We start from the raw sequence: 22,613 nt of genomic DNA on the forward strand, positions 1-22,613 counted from the left end.
GGGGGTATTAATGTTACAATTAGATAATTTAATCTAATTAAATAATATAGAATTCTTTTATTATGAACATCTTAGCTTAAATTGTTGTATTTTAGGACATACAATGTAAAACTTAAGTGAAATATGCAATACCTAAGTCCAAACCTATCAAGAGACATTCAATAGGATGAGCAAGTGCTTAGATTTGGGAATGGCAGGGGGACAAACAAGGGGACAATGGTGAGTGGGGGGCTTCAAAACAACACAAATCTTCTGGGTGCAAGCTATTTAAATTTTTTTATTCAATGTTGTTTTGCAACATCAAGTCCATATCAATCTAACCAAACCCTTATTCTTTAGAAACTGTTTGTAACAATTTATGGTGTTGGTGGGTCCCATAAACCATCAAAGTTAGGGTTATTGGCACAATTTAAAAAAAAAAAAAAAACAACAATTACATTTTTTTTGCACTTTTTGACTTGGATAACATGGGGGATGCTTGCATGTTTTTGATGTGTTCTAGAGACATAAATGAGTCCTTTGACGGTTGTGGGGACATGTTGGAAACACCGTTTGGCAAGTGGTGGTGGTGGAATTGCACAAGGATGTGTCCATTTGTTTGATGCAAAGTAACAAGAATCGGAATCGGCAAGGCCGAATCAAATCGTGAATCGGCCATGAATCGGAAAATTAAAAAAACCCTTGAAATTTAGTGAGTAACTTATTTCATAAACCCTTTATCGCTGATTCGATTCATTGATTCACAAAAAATCGTTTGGCTTGAATCGAATCGCCGAATCGCGTGAATCGCATGAATCGCTGTGATTCTTGGAACTATGGTTTGATGTATTGTTTGAGAAGCGTATATGGCAAAAATGTACATAAATTATTGAAGATCTCAAATATTTGTGATTATGTTTCTGTGGAATTAATAATTTAGTATTGTTGCAACTTTTACCAAATAAGAAAATCATAAATTCTTAATTTGTATCGTGCGCTCTAATTGTTTGTCAAAATGCCTCAGTCAAGTTTGAAGTCTTTGTATGTTGAAAGAAAATTGGTATGGCACATTATAATTGGACATTTCTTGCAATTGGGGATGTCTCAATGCCTGTTGCTTGTATGGGATATATGTTCTCATCCTTTAGATGTGTTTTGCAGTATTGAAGATGCATCTCCTTACAACTCTGCTATTCCAATCATCCTAAACTACTCAATGAAAATGTCACTTGGTACACAACCTTTGATGTCTATATACACAATTTACACTGTAATTATCATCTCTTGTGCATTCATTTATAAAATTATATATACTAACATAAATATAGTTTTTTCTATTTCTCTTTTGCCCCATTTACTAAAGTTAACTCAGATTTGTCCCAGGGCCTTTGAGCTACAGTATGAAGACTAAATGTGTTCTAGGCTTGCAAATAAATTTATTTTCACCAAATGAGATACAAAGTGGAATATGCGAACATGTAGGGGAAACTTTGCCAGCAATTGGACCGGTATAGTATAGCTAGAAAAGCTTCAGGTAAAATAGAATGTAGAATTAAGTGAAGACTTCTATTTCAAGCACTGTCTCTTAATCACTTGAAAGAGCTAGAAACTTCAGCCTTAACAACATTTACTATTAAAAGGATTTGAAAGATGAATGCCTTCTATTCCTTTTTTCATCCTTCAGAGGCCATTGGTACAGTAGGATAAGATATATTAGTTAGTAATTGACATTAACTCTTTACAAAGAAAAGCTATGTGGTAACTGGTATGTGATTAATTATTTGTGTTTGTCATGTCCCCATTTTGGAGGCAATTTGATTTAATTAATTAAATTAATTACTTTATCCAAAATAATGAATATTTTATGAGGATGACTAATTAATTATTTTAATTAAATAAATAAGTGGTATTAAGTTAATTATTTATAAAGTTATCAAATAAATAAATATTAAAAGGTAACTTTATATTTAATTAATTTAATAAAGTGACTTGAATTATAAAATATTTTATAAAGTCACTTAATTGATAAAATAAAATAATGTTCTAGAAGCTTCTGGAGAAAGTGGAGAAAAAGAATAAATAGGCACCCTGGGCTTCATTCTAATCATCCAGTTGTTTATTTCTCTCTTGACATCAAATTGTGATTCAGTCACATAGTCTATTGTGGAGCCAAGTGGTTTCAGATAGTCAGTTGATCTTTGGAAATGAAAACTCTCTTGGATTTGCATAATTGAGGAAGTGAAATATCTTCTGAAGGGTTGCACATTTGGAGGTGATACTTCAGTCACTTCAGCTAGGGCATCATTGGGCCTAAGGCCATTTTCAACATTTCAGCATTTCAAGAGGCATTTGTAGCAAAGCCGAAATTATTGGAGGTCATTTCTAGCAGGTCTGAAATTATAAGAAGCCATTTTAGAGCAAAACCGAAAAAGCAGGCCAAAAAAGCAGTTCGAAAAAGCAGGCCGAAAAAGCAGAACCAAAAAAGTAGGCCAAAAAAGCAGCTCCGAAAAAAAGCAATTCGAAAAAACAGTTTGAAAAAGCAAAATGAAAAAAGCAAATCCGGAAAAAGCAAGTGGAAAAAGCAGATCAAAAAAAAAAAAAACAAAGCAGAAGGGGCAATATTGAAGAAAATTATTGCAGCAATCTACAATCAGGTTCTTCACTTCTCATTTGGCATATTTTCTGAGAAATGTAGGTTTTCAGCTGAGTACAAAATATAGCTTCAGCACTTCACTATTTCACATTGTACTTGTCTTTGTTTGCCATTTGGCATTATTGGTATCAAAGGAAGGCTAGGATTTTACAATTGAAAGAGCATTGTAATTTTTAGACTATCTATATTGCAAACCTAGAGTTTGATGATCAGCTTATTAGTTTGCATGCCAATTGTTTGACAAAATGTCAATTCGTTGTAAGTTCTCTTTTTGGCATAAATAATGTTATAATTTTGCGTACTAAGTGTTTATATTAATGACACTTGGTTGTAAGTGCATTAATGCCATCTTAGGTTGCATCCAAAGTATTTGTCATAATCACTAGTTGCTGTAGCTGCATATTGCAAGTAGTTAAGTCTCATATTTGTATTGAATATTGTCAAAATTAGTTGCACATTCATGTTAGGTCATTGTTTAGACAATCTGGAGTTTTTTTTGTAAGCATTCTCTTTGATGCAAATCAAAACAAGAGTCATTGCAGCAATCTGAAAAGTTATATCAGTCATATGACCCCTTGTATGCAAAGTGTTTGACAGAATTCTTCGAGCCTTCAATCAGCATTTTAAGGTTAGAATTGAGCAGGATTATTACAGTGGTATCATAGCTCGCTTGCAAAGTGTTTGACGAAATGTCAAACCACTGAAGTATAAAGTTTTTTGGTGTTTGAAGAAGTTATAACCTGTTGGGGTTATTACAGTGTTCCTTGATAATATTATACCGTCAGATTGTCCATCATATAGGAGTGGGACTGAGTGCTTCAATTGGCCTCCCGAAGTTTTTAAAATCAGAGATTTTGATGATTTTTCTGTAAGCATGGAAACAATTGTCTGAATGTTTAATCAAATAATTATGCTTGGAAACTATTATCTGAATGTTGAATTAAACAATTTTATTCTCACACAAGTTTGGGAAATTTAAGTGTATCCTGTAATGCTGAACCCGTTATTTTCTGTTAATGTAAGAAAATTTGAAGTTTAAAACTTGGCAGTGCCACATTTGCTTACCCAGGCTATCCCAATATTTACTATTTTCTTTGTTTGAAATGTGATGTATCCTTTTTAATGTAAACATTTTCTAAAAAGGAGTTGTATATTTTGCAGATCAACTGGAAAAATCCAGTTGAATATATAAGGAAATAATATAAACATGGTTTATGTATTTTAGCATTCTTATATGAAGTGACTCATCTATTTTTAGGGTGTCCTTCATATCATTGCTACTTTTCTTGGATTATATCATACTTTCTATGCCTCAAGTTCAAATGTGGAATGTTGCATTCTTTTTGCAGTGGACTGTACAGGTCAAGCCAAATTTTCATGAAGATGCTGACAAGTTAAAACTCTTGGTTCCTTTTGAGGAATGCATTCAAATAAAATCCAGCAATGCTGAAGTAGTAAAGGCCCCTGAATATATTCTTCTCACACACAATGGGCGCAGCTTCAAGTTAGTATTCTTTATCGTAACTCTCATATATGGAGTTGTTCTCCTTACTGTATACTTTATCTTTGTTGTTAAGAGAATCATCTGGTTTTTATCAACAATTTGGGTTAAAAAATTCATATATTAAAAACCTGAATTTTCAAATTCCTAAATTTTATGTGTTTTGAAAACTTTAGGTTGAGTTTTATACATGCATACATAGTTGAAATTAGTTTTATTCTTATTCAGGGGAATGCATACCTAAACTTAAAGAACAAATGCAAGACGTGCATTGATGGATGCCAAATCCATTTACCTTAATGAAATACATTTACAAGATCAATTATGAGAAAACCTTTCTTTAGTTCTTCAATTCTTGTTCAGTGTAGCTCTGGTTTGCTATTCTTATTCAGTCTACCTACAAGCATTGGACAATTTCTGCAAGGTCAATATGCTTGTAAATTAGTCTTCTTTTTATAAAAGCTATCTTATGTGATAATTATATTGTTAAACACCTATGGCTTGTAGGGATCTGTCCTTGCCTGTATCCTTCTTTTGTTTATAGTTGAATCTTTTGTAGTCTTTGTGACCATTATCCATTCAGCATACGATTTCCTTTGCACATTTTATTTATTTATTTCTCTTTATTATATTATATTTAATGTCATCTAATGTTTTGAGTGCCATTTGACTGCTTAATGATGAAGATTGATCATAAAAGATCTTTCTGAAAACAGCTTCTGGCGTAGATTGATGATAAAAAATCTTACACAATCTAAACCAGAAGCTGTTTTCAAAAATTGTAATGGATTGTGGAAAATTGATAACACTGATCATAAAAGACCAGATATGTAATTCTCAATTTTTCTTTCTTCTCTTTTATTTTATATTCTTGAGTTATGGAATGGCTACTGCTCCTCTTTGGTCACATCTCCTATTAGAGGGATGGATGCATATTCTGAGCTTTTTCACTAATATAAGAGCTACTTTGGCCTTGGATGTTAGGTGTTATCCTTGTAGAAGTATTTTCCTAACCTTGGCACTTCCTATTGAGCACTATCAGATCTTCTATCAACCCCTACATAGTGATAGCTGATGGCACTGACAACTTAATCATTTCTAATCCAGACAGTGTTTCTTAATGCTCTTCATATTTCTTGTGTGGCTGCTCTTTGCTCTTGGGGGTTCTTCCTGTTTATTAGATATCTGTGCCTATTTTTTGATCATTTTTTGGTGGTCCCCTATTTCAATTAGATGTTAGATGCAAGGCACATGTGATGCATATTATGATATTTCTAGAGGTTGCTTTCAGGTGCCATATTTAGCCCATCACGAACACTCCAATCTCTAATCTTAGCTACACATCGATAACCTAGTAGCAGGTCTATGGATTCCACAAGCACCTACGAAACAATATTTTATAGACATGGTGAATGTGAAATTCACCTCACAAACAACCCTATGATGCAGATAAATTCTAATCCATCACAACAATTTATTATAACATATACACATCCAATCAAATCGTGCATTGAAAAGGATAAACACAGAAGGTATCACATCCTCTTTATTGTGTTTCTCCAAATTTATTGGTGTGCTAGACCAGTTCAATTTTAAACTGATTCTATATATCACATTACTAAGATGTCAAGTGCAAAACATGCCATCTGTCCAAATTTCTTAAATTTATCTGGTTTATTCTCAAGTCATGCATTAGTTCAAGCCAGGACCACACTAGTACACACGTTGCTTGTAGATTCTTAGAAAGTCATGTTATACATTAAAATCTTCTTTCAACAACATCTACACCATTATTGTTTTCAAGCTCAACTATTATATTTATCAACGGGCTGTAGTTAGGGTTTGATCATTCAAAGTTCAGGCCTTTTTAAATGAAGAATTGAGACTGTGAAGTGTGTATTAGTGTCTGGGTCAATTAATTTGAACTGCTTATATATTTAGTGGAGATTGAATTTCAAATAGTTTCCTAGAGAGAAATTCTAAATGAATGATCTTCCATGATCCATTTATCTCATTTCTAGGTTTTCTAGTGACATAAGTATTCAATTCTCGAGGGTTATTTTCCCCTGTGACAATATGTTAATTGCCATTGAATTTTTTTTTCATAATGATACTTATTCCAACTATTAGGATTGTAAATAATAATATAAGAATCTACTTCTAATTTCATAAACATTACAGGTTCCCCTATTTTATCATCATTTTCTCAATCAGGCTATATACAATTGTATTCTCAATATTGAACTATGTTTTGATCTTAGTTACCGGATTTGCCTGAAACAGGCCGGATTTGGATTTGGATCCGATCTGGCTCCTGATTCAGACATGGTTTTGTGAGAATTTGGGCAGGATCTGTGATCTTGCTTGTGGATCCGTGGCCCGCAAATCTAGACCGATCCACAGGCAGGATCAGGGATCCTACTTGGATCCTGTGCAAATATGGGTAACAAAATGAGTGTCCCGCACAGATCAGTACCCGGATCCTGAACGAATTAGTAACAGCGTGAATATAATTGCTGCTCATGACTACCCCTCTTGAAAATCCATTTGATGATTGAAATCACAAGAAACTTTTGCTAATTGAAATCCATTTTCTTGAAAATCCATTTGCTGATTGAAATCAAAACCTTTAGTCTTGATTCTTTTATGATTGAATCATCTTACAAACTTTAAGTCTAATGATCTATATTTTGAAATTTCATATTTTAATTTTGTAATTCAGTAATTCAATGTATTATGTGTTGGTTTTCTTTATAATCATGAAAATAGATCAGTGATCAAGTATAATAGATTCATAGATCCATACTAGAACCATAGACTCATACTATGAAATGATTTGGTTTTAGAATTATGTATAGTTCTCTCATTTTTTAGTATGTATAATGCATATATATTATTCACACACATATATTCACGAATCCTAATTGGGAAAAAAAATTGTGAATCCACAGATCCAATTCACGTGCCCAAATTTGATTTGTATCCCTAATCGGCAACTAAGTTTTTGATACATTGAATCAAGTGTATGCCAATCAATTTCAGAAACAACTTTTATACCAATTACAATTTGATGGGCAAAATATAAATTACAACTAGGCTTATTGTAATTGCTCGTGTCATGTTAATCATTATTCGAGCTGTGTTCATAACAATCCTTACCTGAATTAGTTGGATTATACATACTAATCTGCCAATCTAATTCTCATGTCATGAAAATGACCGGTATCCCTGTTTTGTCACTTTTTTCCAGTCAGGCATTATACATTTACTAAGATACAATGAATTAGATTTAATTTAATCATTTATTTCATATTGGTAATCTTTTACAAATATTTGACTCATAGGAGCATCGAAATGAGAGGAATACAAGCTCTTGCAAGGACAATAATGAGGCTAATACTAGCTTCTTTCAAGCAACACACTAGAAATTTTTTATGGAAGACCGAGAATCACAACTTAGAAATACACCTTATAACCTAAAAATAGGGCATAACATAGATGGTGTTTTTCAATAAATTCACGTAGATAATATCAATAGCTTAATTCCCTATTTGTGAATCCGACGAAGTTCATACAATTAAGAATAAAACCCACTATTAATGTCTTGGATGCTTAAAAAGTGGCAAAAAGTAAAGAAAACAGTTTTTAGGGAATGCAGTAATTATTGGTTTCTTAGATTAGCACAGTAGGCAATACCCACAAAATCTCTATGAAGATGCTCAAATGGCTTTTAGATGAATCCAAATCATGAATATTGTCAGATAGTAAAAATACCTACAAAAAGATTGTCATTTTAATACACATACTTGTTGGCCACCTTTGGGTGAATGAATAAGTAGGAGGGAAAGCAATGAGGAATGATGGTGACATTAATAGGGAAATGATTTTATTATTACATTGTACAACTCACTTGTCGTTAATGCAAACATAGTGAGATGTAGGAGGGTTTTTCTAATTTTACATATTTGTAGTGCAATAGTAAAAAATGTTTGAACGTAATTTTTTTCAGAAAGTTTTTATTTATTTATTTATCTGTTGTGCCTTGTGTGATCTATCATGGGTTTGTTTGATGTGAATGTGTAGATGCTTGATCACATTTTGGTCAAATACCCCAGGGCCTCACATACTAGACTTGAATTTGGGCCACATGTATGTATTGTACTTGGATCCATAGTAACGAGACTCGTTCCGAGTCGGGCGAGTCGTTCGAGTCGGCGAGTCAAGTTGCCTCAATTGGGTCAAAATGACCTGTGACCTTGGCTTGGGTCAACAGAGCTGACTCACCTGACTCGCCTAACTCGGCTGACTTGGCAAGGTGACTCGGCTAACTTGCCTAGGTGACTCGGTTGACTCATCTGACTTGGCTGATTTTTATTTTTTTTGCCTTTGTAATTACATAATTGATATATGTTATGTATGTGATCAAATTACCTTTTATTTTATGATGTTATTGTGTCTTTAATCTTTATTCGATAATGGGTGCATGGAATTAATTAAAATCCAAAAAAATCTCTAAATTTCAAGGGTTTTATCAGTTCACCGAGTCACTGCCGAGTCAAAGGTGAGTCCAAGCTGGGTCACAAGTCAAGTTACCCTTGCTGAGTCCGAGCCGGGTCCGAGTCTCGTTACTTTGCTTGTATCCAAGCATGCCCATTGACAAATTGAATGCTTAGTGAATAATCCATGGAAAAGAAAACAAAGAAGCTTTCCCACTATAAATTTAACCTTGCTTGTAAGTTGGGGAAGTTTCCAGTTACTAGCAAACAAAACATGAAATGAATTAGCTAAAATAGAAACCGAGACTATAGGCTAAGAGATTCAAATCTTACTTTGGAACGAAAACAAGCTACAAACAAGTGAAGTGCTGCCTTTTCACCATTTTTGAAGAAGAGCTTGCATGGTTGAGAGCCAAGACCAACAGACTCCTTGGCTTCTATATAAAGATGCTTGGCTTTTGTTTCTTTGCCCCTCTACTTCTTGGTGGAGGTGGAAATAGTATCTAGAGATGGGAGGGGGAATCCACTGCCTCATAGAAACATAAATTTAGTATGAAGAATTTGTAGGCACAAACCTTCAATCTTACAGTTGATCACCCTTTCTCAAAAAAACTGATATCCCTACCTCGTAGAAACCTATCTGTGGTAATTTGATTATGAAATTGTAATTGCTTTGGAGGACAAAAGATAATTTTCAAATTCATTGCAATTCAATGAATGCGAATCCCTTAATTCCTCCTTGGTTGAGAGGAAGCTCCCACTATTAAGCTCACAAGTTTTGGAGGTCACTTTTTCGCCAGGCGCTAGCCTCTTTGTCATTCACTGATGAAGAAATTTGGGCTTCGTTAGTATGATCAATGCTGATTTTGTCATGGTTTCTTCAAATGACGTTGCGGTCCAACTTTTGTTTATTTTTGAGATATGCTTTTCTAGCTAAATATTCCTGGGGACCTTTAGAAACTTTTGACAGTGCTTTGCAGGTGATGGAGCCAAAATTCTTGAGTCTCCATTCTAATTTGAAGAGTACAGCATAGGGGCAGCATTAAGTTCTTTGTGACTCCAACTCCTGTCACCTCCAATTTTGTCTACCTAACAAATGCCTCTTTTCAACCATGTATCCTCTTTTAATTACCAAACCAGGCTGCTAATATTATGAGTTTATATAGTTCCTTCCTGTTCTAAACCGTGTATGGCATTTCTCCATTCAGCTAAGTAGGCATTTTACAAGACAAATCATTCATTCATTAGTTACAGAAAATACACCAGCTATCTTGAGGACTGAATGTAATTAATTCTCTTCTGTATGATAAATCACTGAAAAGCATCAGATTAATGTTACAAGATTATATGACCACGTGAGAAACAAAAATTCTATTACTTCTGAGGCCTTATTGATATCAGACATCATTACAAGGATCAGATCAAGACACTGTTCATATAAGTAGAACTGATAGTCTTGAAAACCAGAGGGTGCCTGAAAAAGTCATTGTGATGGATGTCTCACTGTATATATCTAAATGAAAATATACTACCATCTGCTTCAGTATTCTGGAAATCATGAACAGTATTGAGGAATCTGTTTTGTTACATACACTTAGCTTATCCTGAAGGGGGGCTTGAGGAGAATGCAGAATATGTTGAAAGAGATGATGAGTTTGACATGAAGCCTAATGCAGAGAGGGTATCGAACTAAGCGAGTTGCCTTTGGCCACTGATGTAAATCCCCATACAAATAATGGCATCAGACTCTCAGGGAATCACAATAGTAAAAAATTGTTATCAAATGTGAACAATGAGAGAGATAATCGGTTGAGAAAAAAAAGCAACAGCACTGGAAGGCAGTGATAAATAATATAGAACGATATCAACCAAAATTCCACCATCGATGATTGTTCCTTGTTTGCGTTCAAATGAAGTTACTGAAATGGCGTCGATACCCATCAAAGCATGCTTGAAAGCATATATTCATCATATATCTATGGCAGAATCACTATACCCGACATCCATTCACCGCGATAAACAAGGGAATTGCAGATTTGAAACAGTGAAGTGGAGATAGATAAATCTTTAATACCAGTAAACAACGATAACAAATATTGAAGGCCTTCATGGTATGAAGGCACAAGAATTATGATGAAGGAACACCAACACTACCAGAAGTGGCAACCAGAGGTATCGGGAATTAAGTCAGAAGCCTTGCTATTAAAGATATTGATGAAGCATATCCAAAAAAGGGATCCTGTGCACAAGCAAATTCTTTGCCGGCATGAGAGATGGGATTAAAGTAAAATTAGGGGGCCGATGAACTTCATATAAAGTTGATAATATTATAGCCCGATAATGTAAAATTAGTTGGTGCGATTAAAAGTAAAGAAGTATAAATTTATGGTTCATAGTTTAGAAGAGATGTAATTTATTTATGAAGAGACGTGACTCTTGAATATTTAAAGTACAATAATATGGGGCGGCAGTGAGTAAACAAAAATAGGAATTCAATATTCGACAACATTCATATTTTGAAGAAGCTTTTTATATTACTTGTATGGAGGAATAAGGGCTATAATATGGCTTTGCAGTATGAATTCAATTATATTATTTTAATAATAAAATAAAATGTTCTTTGTTTATTATTAAAGGCGTGGAGATTTAAACTGTAGATGAATCGTCCTTTGTAATTATTTTTTAGAATTTGTATACAATTTAAATGTCAGATAAGTGGACATGGTCATTTAGCATTTTAAATTTGATCATTATAGATATTGTGAAGTATTAAGTTTTTTCCGTATTTGTGTCTAGTTTGTCTCCCTACTAGAGGAGTTAAAGTTCAATCTAGACTAATTTAAGATTGTGTATATATTTGATCTATCACATCTTGATTATTCAATTGTTGGTAGTAAAGTGTGTAAAACATTATAAAGTTGTGCATGATAATTCACTGAAGTTGTCTCTATTGCCCGGATGAGCAAAGGCATTGGTCTTTTTATTATTGAAGTCAGAAAATCTATAACTTCCTACAAGCATTAAATTCATTATTAACAAACCTTATACAAAACATTCAAACACTCAGCATCCAGTTTCAGTTTCATCGAGTTCAAGGAACTTGCCAGTCGGAGAACTCCAAAGCTTAAATTCGCTTTAGAAAAGCTCTGAACCAAGTGACCAGGTTCGAGGAGAAGGTTTACCCACCTAGGTGTAGCGAAGCCTGAAGTGCAGGGGAATTGAGAATTATTCCCGTTCGTTGGCCAAAATTGATTGCTATTGCAAAAGTGGCAAGCTCTTGGATTTCCAATTTGCAGTTTTGAGAACCAACAACAGGGGCAACCAATAGTGGGACTTGTAGTCAAACTGGTGGTTTATACCCTTCTCCACTTCGACAATTCATTAGATGTGTCATTTAATGTATTTTAGTTTTGAGCCTGAACTTGTTGAGGCTTAAGTTCAACCTCATCCTCACACATACCATGGAAACTCATAGTGACATTGCAATAATTAATATAAATTTTTTAAGTTGATTTAATTTTAAAGCTAAAATTTAAATTATACATAATAGAATGGATTAAGACACAAATTTTCTTTTTGTTCTCTTATTTTAGGTTGCATGAGGAGAAATGCAGGGATACATAAATAAAAATAAATTCTGATTTCGTATTAGTTTTTCTTATGTTGTGTTGCACAAATTGTAAAAGCAGATGATGCAGAAAAATTAAACTCCTTATTTGACAAAGAACATAGGGAAACCTCCTCTTAAAATGTGATAACATTTCTTTGTTGATGTACTTTTGGGACTTTATTATTAACTAATTGTTACCGTTCTACTGATTATGATTGGTAGTACAAGCAAGTATCTTGAGCGTGGATCATTCATGAATAATTGATGTGCATCTCATGATGGATCTTGTAGCACTTTCTATTATTAAACTACCCGAGTTATTGAGCATAGGTGAGTAATGTTCATAGTCATGCTTCTTGTGCGGAATATCCAACACACTGCCTCAAAAGAGAATGAATCAAATACAAGTCTTGCAACTTCAGATATATTTCCTGTACTCATGCCCAAGGAAAAATATATTAAGTCGCCCTTTTAATAAAATATGGTCATTTAAGATATTGTTTGTGTTATTTTCTTAGCTTAATTGACAAAGGTGACATGCCATCAATCCAATCCAAATTCAAAAGCTCTTTAGGCAGAAGGTTCAATTGTGGTCTTGTGATCAAAATCGTTTCCTCATCCGCTAGGTTTAAAATGCCACAAAGATGAATTTGAATGCCACAAGGATGAATTTGTGGCTTTGGGCTGTTGTTTTGAGCTTCAAAGATTGCATGTAGTGGAACCTTTTATAATTGACCAGGACTTCTGGTGACTAGAGTACATTGTGTATGACATTTGATGTTGAGGATATTGACAGTATTTAGCTGATACTGATAGTATTGATTGGACATACTAGGTTATGCAAGCTAGTTTCTTGGCTAAGTTACCATATTTGCTGGTCGACCATGGAATTTGCAAGTCGATTCAGTCGAAATTCGAATGTGGTGCAAATTCAGCCCAAAATTGTTTATTGTTGGAGTAATTCGTTGCCAAGTTGCAATACAGGACCTTGGGTGAATGTCAGTTGAATTTGACCAAGTTTTAAACTTTTTTGGCAAGTTGGAATCGAATTTGGCTTTGTTTGGGCGAATTTGGGCATCCTTTGTGTCAATTTTGTCTTCATTACTGTTTTTTAATATTGTTTTTCATCTTTCTTGAAACACGACACACAACAGTTGTATCTTGTGCCTCCCTTAATTTTTTTCATACTCCTTAATACACTGCACGAGGATAGTAGACAGACGACTGTTAAGCAAAAAAATATGGCTATTCATTGTGGTTTGTGGGATATGTGGACAATACTAAGTTGTTATAGTATAATTTATATATAACACGTCCATGTTTAATATATCTTCAGATTTATAATTTTATATTTATGTAATAATATTTGATTAATATATATAGTTTGTATGTTATGTGTATATCTTCAGATTTATAATTTTATATTATATAATAATATTTGATAAAGGTATATGTAGTAGGAATGCACATGATTGTATCACCCTAATTCACACACTTGAGTTGGTAGAGCTATAATGGTGTATGAACTTTTATTTGCTGCAGTATCAATACGAATATATATATATATATATATATATATATATATATATATATATATATATATATATATATATATATATATATATATATATTCGTGTTCGGACAAACCCAAAACGAACCTGAACCCAGCCCAAATTTTTTTGAGCGAATGTCAAACCCGTATATGGACCCGAATCCGAATGGGCAACTTAGTTTTTTGGTGTTAAGTTTAATGTTAGTTTATTTGGTTGAATCCCTTGAACTGCCAAAACCTCGTTATCTCCTTAATATAATTTTGGGTTTAACAAAATGAAGACATATTGGTGCTAGTTTCCAGTATCAAATTTAGAGGATATGGAAAGATAAGGAATTGTTATAGGAAGCTATTTCATTTCTGCAATTCAGTGCAAGGGACTCTGTATATTTTGAGATGTTTGTATACTAATTCAGTTTTTTACTTCAGCATTCTTGTAGATCCAACTTCTCTTTCAGAAGGATTGCACTACTTCGAAGTCTATGGCATTGATTGTAATGCCCCATGGCGTGGACCTCTTTTCAGAGTACCTGTCACAGTAATGAAACCTTTATACACGAAAAAGGATCTACCAGCAATTTCTCTTTCTGGATTGTCATTTGTAGCAGGTCAACTTTTCTTTTTTAGTTTCAACTATTAAGTTTTTGGATTATTTTTGAAATTTGAATCTCGCTCTTCAGTTTTTAATTAAAAAAGATGGGCTGTAGTGTGTGTGAAGGTCAAATCTTTGAGGATAGTTTTCTTGTCAAATCTAGTGAGATAATGGAATATATTTTCTACACAAGTCTTACATAGAGAAATTCTGTTTTGTGAGTGTTAATTGTTGATATGTAAATATTAAAAGAAAAAGAATGATTTTTGTTCACATTATAACTTGCAAGTGGACAACTAAATTAGTTAATGTTCTTCCTGGAAACTTTTGAATCATTTTTTCGAGTAATTGAAGTAAGAAAAAATCTGTAACCAGATATAGATTATACACTTATGGATATAGGGGTCATTAGCTACCCATCTTGTGGAATCTGAGCCATCATTGGTGAATGTTGAAGTTCTTTTTGTTGCTTTAGATATAGAATGCATCATTATAACTAGCATTTGCACTGCTGGGTGTACATTTTTTGTTAGTTCATATTGTAGGTGCTATTATGACAATAGTTATAGTTGGTAGAAAAATGTAGTTAATCAGCTTGCATGACTATTAAATGTGGTCCATTGACATTACAATGACACTTAGAAGTGCTGTTGGTAATCAATTTTCATTTACACATTGCATACACAGAAATGCAACATAATAAATGTCTTTCACTTAAATAATACTGTTATGTGTGTGATTGTCAGTATTTTAGAAGATAACGCAGATGATTTTATTTGTAACATGTTGGTTGACTGACAAAAGAAGGTTGGTTCTGGCTATTATTGGATGCACTATCCATTATGGGAAGATTTAAGGGAAAATACCTTCTCTCAAGGATAAGTTTTGGGTAAGGAGATCCTAATCAAAAATATTAAGATGGATGAAAATCTATAGAGGACAACTCTCAAATGAAAAGGTGAGGAATCTCAGGCTCTGCCTTGAATGGTTGAAAAAAAGAGACTTTTCCCACTGTATGTGTTTTTTAATCACATTATCGCTGTAATGTCCCCATTGGTTGCCAGCATCAGAATTTCAGGGATTAGCTTAATATTGGATTCTTGTATGCTAATGAGGATGGTTAGAGAGTCTTCTGAGGATTGATTCATCTCCAACATTCATTGATTTATGGATTTGGCCTTCGTTTGATGTCATTTGGACTCCATTTGCCATACTGTGTATGGTAAGTCAGGGGTAATAGAGATGGATCCTTTCTATTTTTAGAAAGTGTATTTGGTCACATGGGGAATTATGAGGAGAGATTCTTGTTTCAGATGGCATGACAATCAAACAAGTATTTCAAGAAATATTAAAGTTCAAGTGACTTAAGTGATTTATTTAAATATTTTAATGTTATCAAGTTATAAAGTAACTTAAGTGACTAAAAGTCAAAATTGACTTTTAATCCCACATTGTCTAGTTGTTTGTGTCTTCCCTCATATCGAGGTTATAAGAGTGTGGAGCTACATTGGGATGGAGACGATGAAATGTGTTATTTTCTCAAATCCTAAGAGTTGTTTAATTGTGATTGGATATTTCCTAAGGACGAAACCCCTAGAGGAAAAGAGTGAGACTAGATGCAAACCTAGTATCTCATATTGTCTTTTTAGAACTGAGATTCAGACTGATATTGAGCTATAGGAAGTTGGAGTTCCACAGCAAGAAGGAGAGCAGGAGATTGAAATCTACACAGAGTTCGTGCACGTATAGGACATTGTCCAGCAGTATTGAGCTTGTTTGGCAGGCAAGGTTGGCAGATGTTCATAGTTGAGAAGTAAATACAGCAGTTAAATTCATTTACAGTGGCATTGATTCACATCACAGACTGGCAGCAGCTTGGCACGTATATGACATTGTCTGATCATTTGGAGTTTGGATGGCAAACAGAATGGATTGTCATACTAGTCGAGATAGTGTTGGTGGACTTTGCGTCAGCCAAGATCCATATTATCCAAGATCTTCTCTGTCTACATTCTCCTAGCAGTGAGACGGCAGTAGCTTTGCACGTGACAGTGAGCAGCAGCAGACGGGCACTCCAAGCTCTACCACGGTTACACTTCACATGGGTCACCTTCAATACAGCGATAACAGATAGGAGTGGACGTTCAGAACAGCTGGCAGATTGATTACGGAAGCCACATTTTCAGTTGCAGAGAGTTCACGGATCAAAGACACCACGCTGTGACAGATTACCATCAGCTGGTGCACATTGGAGTAACTGGGAGTTAGCAGTCTTGAACTGAGATCATTAAAGATATGCTGTAGACAGTAGCACAGTTCCTCAGTTATCTGTGATTTATATCAGGTTCTCTTTATCATTTGTTTGTGTTGGTAACTTGTGTTAGTAATGTAAAGATAGATTAGTTTGTTGGGATACAGTCAGTGATTACTCCTTCATGGTTTCAGATAGATTAAATGTTGTATGAGGTCTGCTGTAGTGGAGAATAAAAAAATTCAGAACTGAGATTTCTTGAGTTTTCATATTGCTTGCACATTCCTTTGGTCTCGTTACTATATTCCTGAGTCGGATTTCTTACAGCAGTATCCAAGCTTAAAACCCGGGTTACATGCTAACTGTTTGACTAAATACTTCTAGCCCAAACTTGATCTCCTTGATTAGAGAAAGAAGGGATTATTACAATCGCTCTCTATTGCTGAGTGAATCAAGAGCCATTAAATTTTCAAATTGTCTGTCTGATCGGCCAAAAGAAAATACAGGGTTAAGAAAATAACTATAAGGTTTCAACAGTTGATGAAATTAAGATAACAAGGTTTGATAAAAATCTGTATTATTTTTTAACTTCACTATTTCAGATCACACTCAGTAATGCACATGCAGGATTGACACAAATATGACTTTTGTAATTAGAAAAATCATAATTCAAAAAAATGGCGATATATCGCCATAATCGCGATATATCGCAGGTCAAACAGATAGCCGATTAAAACGTTGAAATATATCGGTGAGGAGTTTTTGCAAATAACATGGCATGGTTTTGCAGAAAATCTCGCAAGAAATCGCGAAGTTGGCTTGTTAAATTCGGTGAATGAAACAGCAAAACACGTTTTAGGTTTTGCTTCCGTCATTTTAATTAAATTGTCAAATGTTTGTGTAATTGTTTTTGTGACATCAGTGACTGCAAAGATGGCAGATGAGATTACTTCATGCATTTGTCAGCACTTGCGATTCATTGGCACCTGTAAGTTGTTGCACCCGATGACATTAGGGATTTTAAACTGTTGCACCCGACGACATTAGGGATTTTAAACTGTTATACTATAGTGTATGTTTTATAGTTCATCATTTATAGCATTATAAATTAGGGTATTTAGATTTTTTTTTTTATATAGTTTTATTTATGAAAGATATGTTTTAATTTGTTATGTTTAGTAATGAGTTTATAAATTATGGTAATATTGAAAACTCTTTTTAAATTTAAAATAAAATTCTTGTTAAATTTTATTTTTTTAATTATTATAAATTTATTTAGTAAAACTCTTATCCTTGTATAGCTAAATAGTTTTATAAAAAAATTATACAATAAATTTGACAAGGGTTTCTTACCAATAGACTTAGATATTTGTTTATATTTTATATTATCTAACAGACAAATTTACCATATTTGAAATATATTGGTAATATCAATATATAATATATTTAGATAATAAATATTTGTATATAAAATTAAAATATATTTATTGTTTAAATTTAAAATGTAAATAATAAGTAGCTAACATTAGGAGTCAGGACTATGACTATTAATTTGCGATGTTTGTGTTGATATGTATTTAACTCTAAACTTTGATTTTTATATAGAGAAATCTGGTATACATTCTTCAAATTTGGTGTATCAGTGCATATTTTTAAAAAATTTATATTTTCAAATGTTTGATAAAAGTGCCGATTTATTGCCGAATTTCTTGTCAAGTTTTTGTCGATTTCGAGTTTTTCAAAAATTTTGGGCCAGCCAAGATATTGTTGATACCGAGTTTTTAAACTATGAGAAAAATCATGTTCTTAAAGCTAGGCCTTGGAGAATTTTTCATTGGGAGTAATGGACGTTGCAGATTAGATCAGTTTTTCATTGTTTTATGCCACCCTGTAGATTTATGTAAGATCTATTAAAATTTTTAAGTGTTGATATGAGCAGTACTTTGAACTCAAGATTTAAAAACTTTGAAATAGAAATGGAATCAAGAAACAATGGAAATCATTTGGGCGATCCATTGTTGAGTTGATGTGCAGCTGTAGACAATGTTGGAGACATATAGTTCTTTCATGCTTTGACAGTGTTTTACTTTGTCTCTTTGAAGACATCTCAGAGTAGGATAGTATGAGGTAAACGACTCTTTAAATCTTTGCAGAAAGCTTCTTGAGTTATAAACCTCTGTAGCTACTATAAGCTATAGAGAAAATATATGATAATTTACACTGTACATCGTTTCTCATTTTGGGGTGTTTTGATAAGAGAAATAACTACCCATCTGGTTTGTTCTTTGCCTTGGCTGTGAGCACAAGGCTAGTAATAGCATTTGTCTCACACATGAGACACTTGGATTTATGAATGAATGCTAGTAATTTAAATGAACAAGTGTACTGCTATCTAAAATAGAGACAACAAATGTGGTGCAAAAGAGATTTTGAAAGGAAAAACAATTGCAAGCAAAGATGAGGTAAATGCAAAGTACCCCGTTAGATGAACAAATAAAATTAATGCAAAGCTTGATAAGATTATTTATTTTCAACTTAATTAATGAAATTGTAAAAACATGCAAATGGGCCTGAATAATGTTTTCAATAATACAATTATAGGATCAACCATTATTGAGAGATTTTGTTCTCAAAGCACTTATTTGTAAGGTTACAAGCTGCCCAAGTTTTAAAATATAGTATATTCATTATTTTACCCAGAAAATTGCTGTTTTAAAGTGAATTGAAAATTGCTGTTTTAAAGTGAATTTTTAAAACCTTGTATAAGCAAGAAAGAAAGAACTTTAAAGTTCAAATTAAGCTAAATGAATCTTTATCTATCAACTATCTGGAAGCAATTTAAAAGTAGGCCCTCAAGTTCTTTATCTAGAAATATATCCTCTAGAAACAAGTACTGCTAGAAAGTCATTGCGAAAAATAGGAATTTGATGAATAAACACCCTTTTTGATTCTTAAGCAACATTTTGTTCTAAAAACTGTGGGGACCTCGGAAGATGATTTCATCAAACTGTAACTATCTTTACCCTTTCACAAGTTGAGAAATAGTTCCTCCTAGGGCTTCTTCTTCAGTATTAAAACCTGAAGATCAAAACCCTACAATGATCATTCCTAGGTTTTGAAAAGGCTGAAAACTTGAAGTTGAATTTGAAACACTTGCATGATGATATGGTTGAAAATTAAATTTGAAGCAGCCAAACTTTAGTGAAAGATCCCTGATGGATCTCTTCTGTTGATCTGCTGTAATTTTATTATTTTTAAATTTGTTTTCCCTGTTTAATAATATTTTCTTGCAGAGCTAGACAGAAGTTGCAGAAGGGTTTGAGTGTTTTATGTTTTTGATGATTTTGCAATGAGTAATAATAGAAGTACAATAACCTGAACCAGTTCTGAAAATATATTTCAAATACAGCCAAAGTAATTTCGCTTCAAGCAGATTTTTAAATATAAAACCTAGTTTGTAACCGGATGAAGATTTACAATAATATCCAGATGATTACAACCAAAGATAAACCCAACCTAAAAGTGGGAAGAAGAAATATGAACCCAAAAAGAAGATATGGCTAGATTCCAGCTCTCTAATGCTGCACGTGGGAAAGAATATGGCTGCCAAGTGTTGCCGTACAACTGCAAAGTGTCCACACGTGGATAGAATGCCCAAATCCCAGCTGAAACTTTGATTCAATACTGTGTTCCCAAGAAGAAACAATGCACAATCTCCAAGACGCCTCTGACTGCAACAAATCCAAATCACTGTTTTGGGGGCTATGTCCCAAATAGGCAAAGCAAGTGGGGTTGGTGTCCTAAGTGCTGAAAGCTCAATCAGAGCCCAAATCGCAAATCCAAGATGTAATATGTCAATAATGAATTAGAACTTTCTCTTTATCTCCTTATAACCCACCATACTTAGCTTGAACCCTAAAAATGTCTCCATGTGGCGTTGGGTTATAAAATAATATATTTCTCATTTTTAAAGTGGTCAAGTATCCAGAAATTGACCTTTTTCCCAATAGAATGAAATCCGTTCACCAATATGCTCTCAGTCAAAAGAGAAATATTTAGAAAAGTTCAAGACCTTTCCAACGAGCTATTACACCAAGGGATACTCATCCGGATGAGGCCAAGAAACCCCTTATTACTCCAAAATGGCTATAACTTAGCCTTATTTAAATTATTAAAAATGCTAACTTAGGAGAATATTTAAATATATTAAAATATTTTCCAAATAGTGAAATGATAGCTCAAAACACCTCTACAAGGTGAAATTGATCTCGTCATCTCCTGTGACTAATGCCAGATAATCTGAAATAACTGACAGTCTCATCCCTAAAAAATAGGGATACTCCTAAAAAATAGGAATGTCTCCGAATCTCCCGAATTGAAAGTATAGAATGATCTCATAGAGACTCAAGAATGTAACCCATCTCCACCTCCTAAAATGTAGGAAACTCCTACAATTAAGGAACTGCTCTCAACTGCTCTCCTACTATCTGAAACTCCAGATCCGAACACTATGTACCCTGATTGAGTCCCTAAACACCACTGCCAATGTACGAGACTCTAATGATAGGCCAACTCTATCGTCTCTGATGTCCACTCTAGAAAGGGGACATGACATTTAGCACGAATGATATTACGATTAGGGGCAAGGAGTAACAAAGGTATGCTGGCAAGTTCTCAGCAACAGATCTTGGAAAATGATGATGTATCTCTTAGTGTTTTTTACTAAAACAAAATTCTTCAAATGAAACCCTAGGAACATCATGAAACTGATTTAAGGCTTTGTTAGTAACTGAGTGAAGGTAAACCTCTTGAACCCTTGGAAAATACCGGAAAATTGCCGCCACATGTGTTGTACTAAATTGCTGATATACACTTATAAAAAAGGGACGTGGTAGAATGAGTCACCAGCTGTCATTTACCAAATAAAAGGCTGTTAATTGTGGAGAGTGGTGAAACATGCCTTTTGCTGCTCTAGGAAGTTGGAAGGCTGATTGATGAAATGAACTTCCTGTCTCATATGTTTCTGTAAATGCTTTGATAAGTGATCCTATGCATACTTTCCTTGTAGCTGCCTCTTTATTCTTTCTTAGCCCTTTTGACTGATCACAACTGTCCTAGATGCAATTATTGCTGCTGCTGCCACTTGGATCTTCATCTCCAGATGCCTCTTCATGATAGATTTGACTCTCAGAACTGTTTGTTTCCTCTTGTAGGCAGTTATTAATCCTGTATCTGTCACCAAAATTTGATATAGGTGCCTTATTTATGAATCATTGTCACTTAACTCATGTTTCTAAACCCTAGCACAACCAACGATGGCCGTTTGTCATTGCTATGTAAGCATAACCTAGCACAACCCTTGCTAGTGATAAGACATAAAATCACAAGGTAGGCACTTATTTTAATCATCTTTACAACTCAAAACGTGATACTTGACGACTAGTAACATGACCTAAGTGCACTTTATCAGTTGTATTGCCATTAAATAGGCTACCACTCTTCAGAAGTGTGCCTATATTCTATCAGGATGGAATGATGAATTGTTTGATGTTGCTTTTCTACAAACTCTGGATTCTAATGATGGATGGGGCCAAATGTTAATCAATAGCATGTTTAAGTTTGATAATCAGTAATATGTACAACTCTTGATTATCAGTAAGATGTTACTCAACACTTTGTAAATCTTTTTGGATATTCAGATTAACTCTGATACTGTTTTGATTAGTAGTTAACTGGAACATATGGGCTGACTACCTTGTAAGTCATGCTTAGTAGTGATATGGTAGTCTTCAAAGTATGTTATTCTGATAGCTTATGCTGAATAGTTCATGATGAACCTGATGTAATCAGTTTTCACTCTATTCTAATACAATAAAGTGGGCTAAAAGGACAAGGAGAGATAAGACGAAAAGTCGGAAGGGAGTTGAAGAGTCACAATGTGAGGATAAAAGGAGAAGAAACTCTTTCATTTGGCACGCT

General features: G+C 33.8%; 1 protein-coding gene across 1 annotated transcript in view; it reads left to right on the forward strand.

Annotated features, from left to right (window-relative positions):
* Positions 1 to 22,613, forward strand: part of TPP2 (tripeptidyl peptidase ii) — a 313,725-nt gene that overhangs the window by 141,132 nt on the left and 149,980 nt on the right. The window contains exons 16-17 of the mRNA XM_089825602.1: positions 3,982 to 4,136; positions 14,221 to 14,399. Of these exons, the coding sequence (XP_089681728.1) occupies positions 3,982 to 4,136; positions 14,221 to 14,399 (334 nt within the window). The remainder of the gene's footprint in view (positions 1 to 3,981; positions 4,137 to 14,220; positions 14,400 to 22,613) is intronic.

This window comes from Cupressus sempervirens, chromosome 4, assembly GCF_028749045.1.
Source record: "Cupressus sempervirens isolate cs-2001-9-10 chromosome 4, ASM2874904v1, whole genome shotgun sequence".
Taxonomy (NCBI): domain Eukaryota; kingdom Viridiplantae; phylum Streptophyta; class Pinopsida; order Cupressales; family Cupressaceae; genus Cupressus; species Cupressus sempervirens.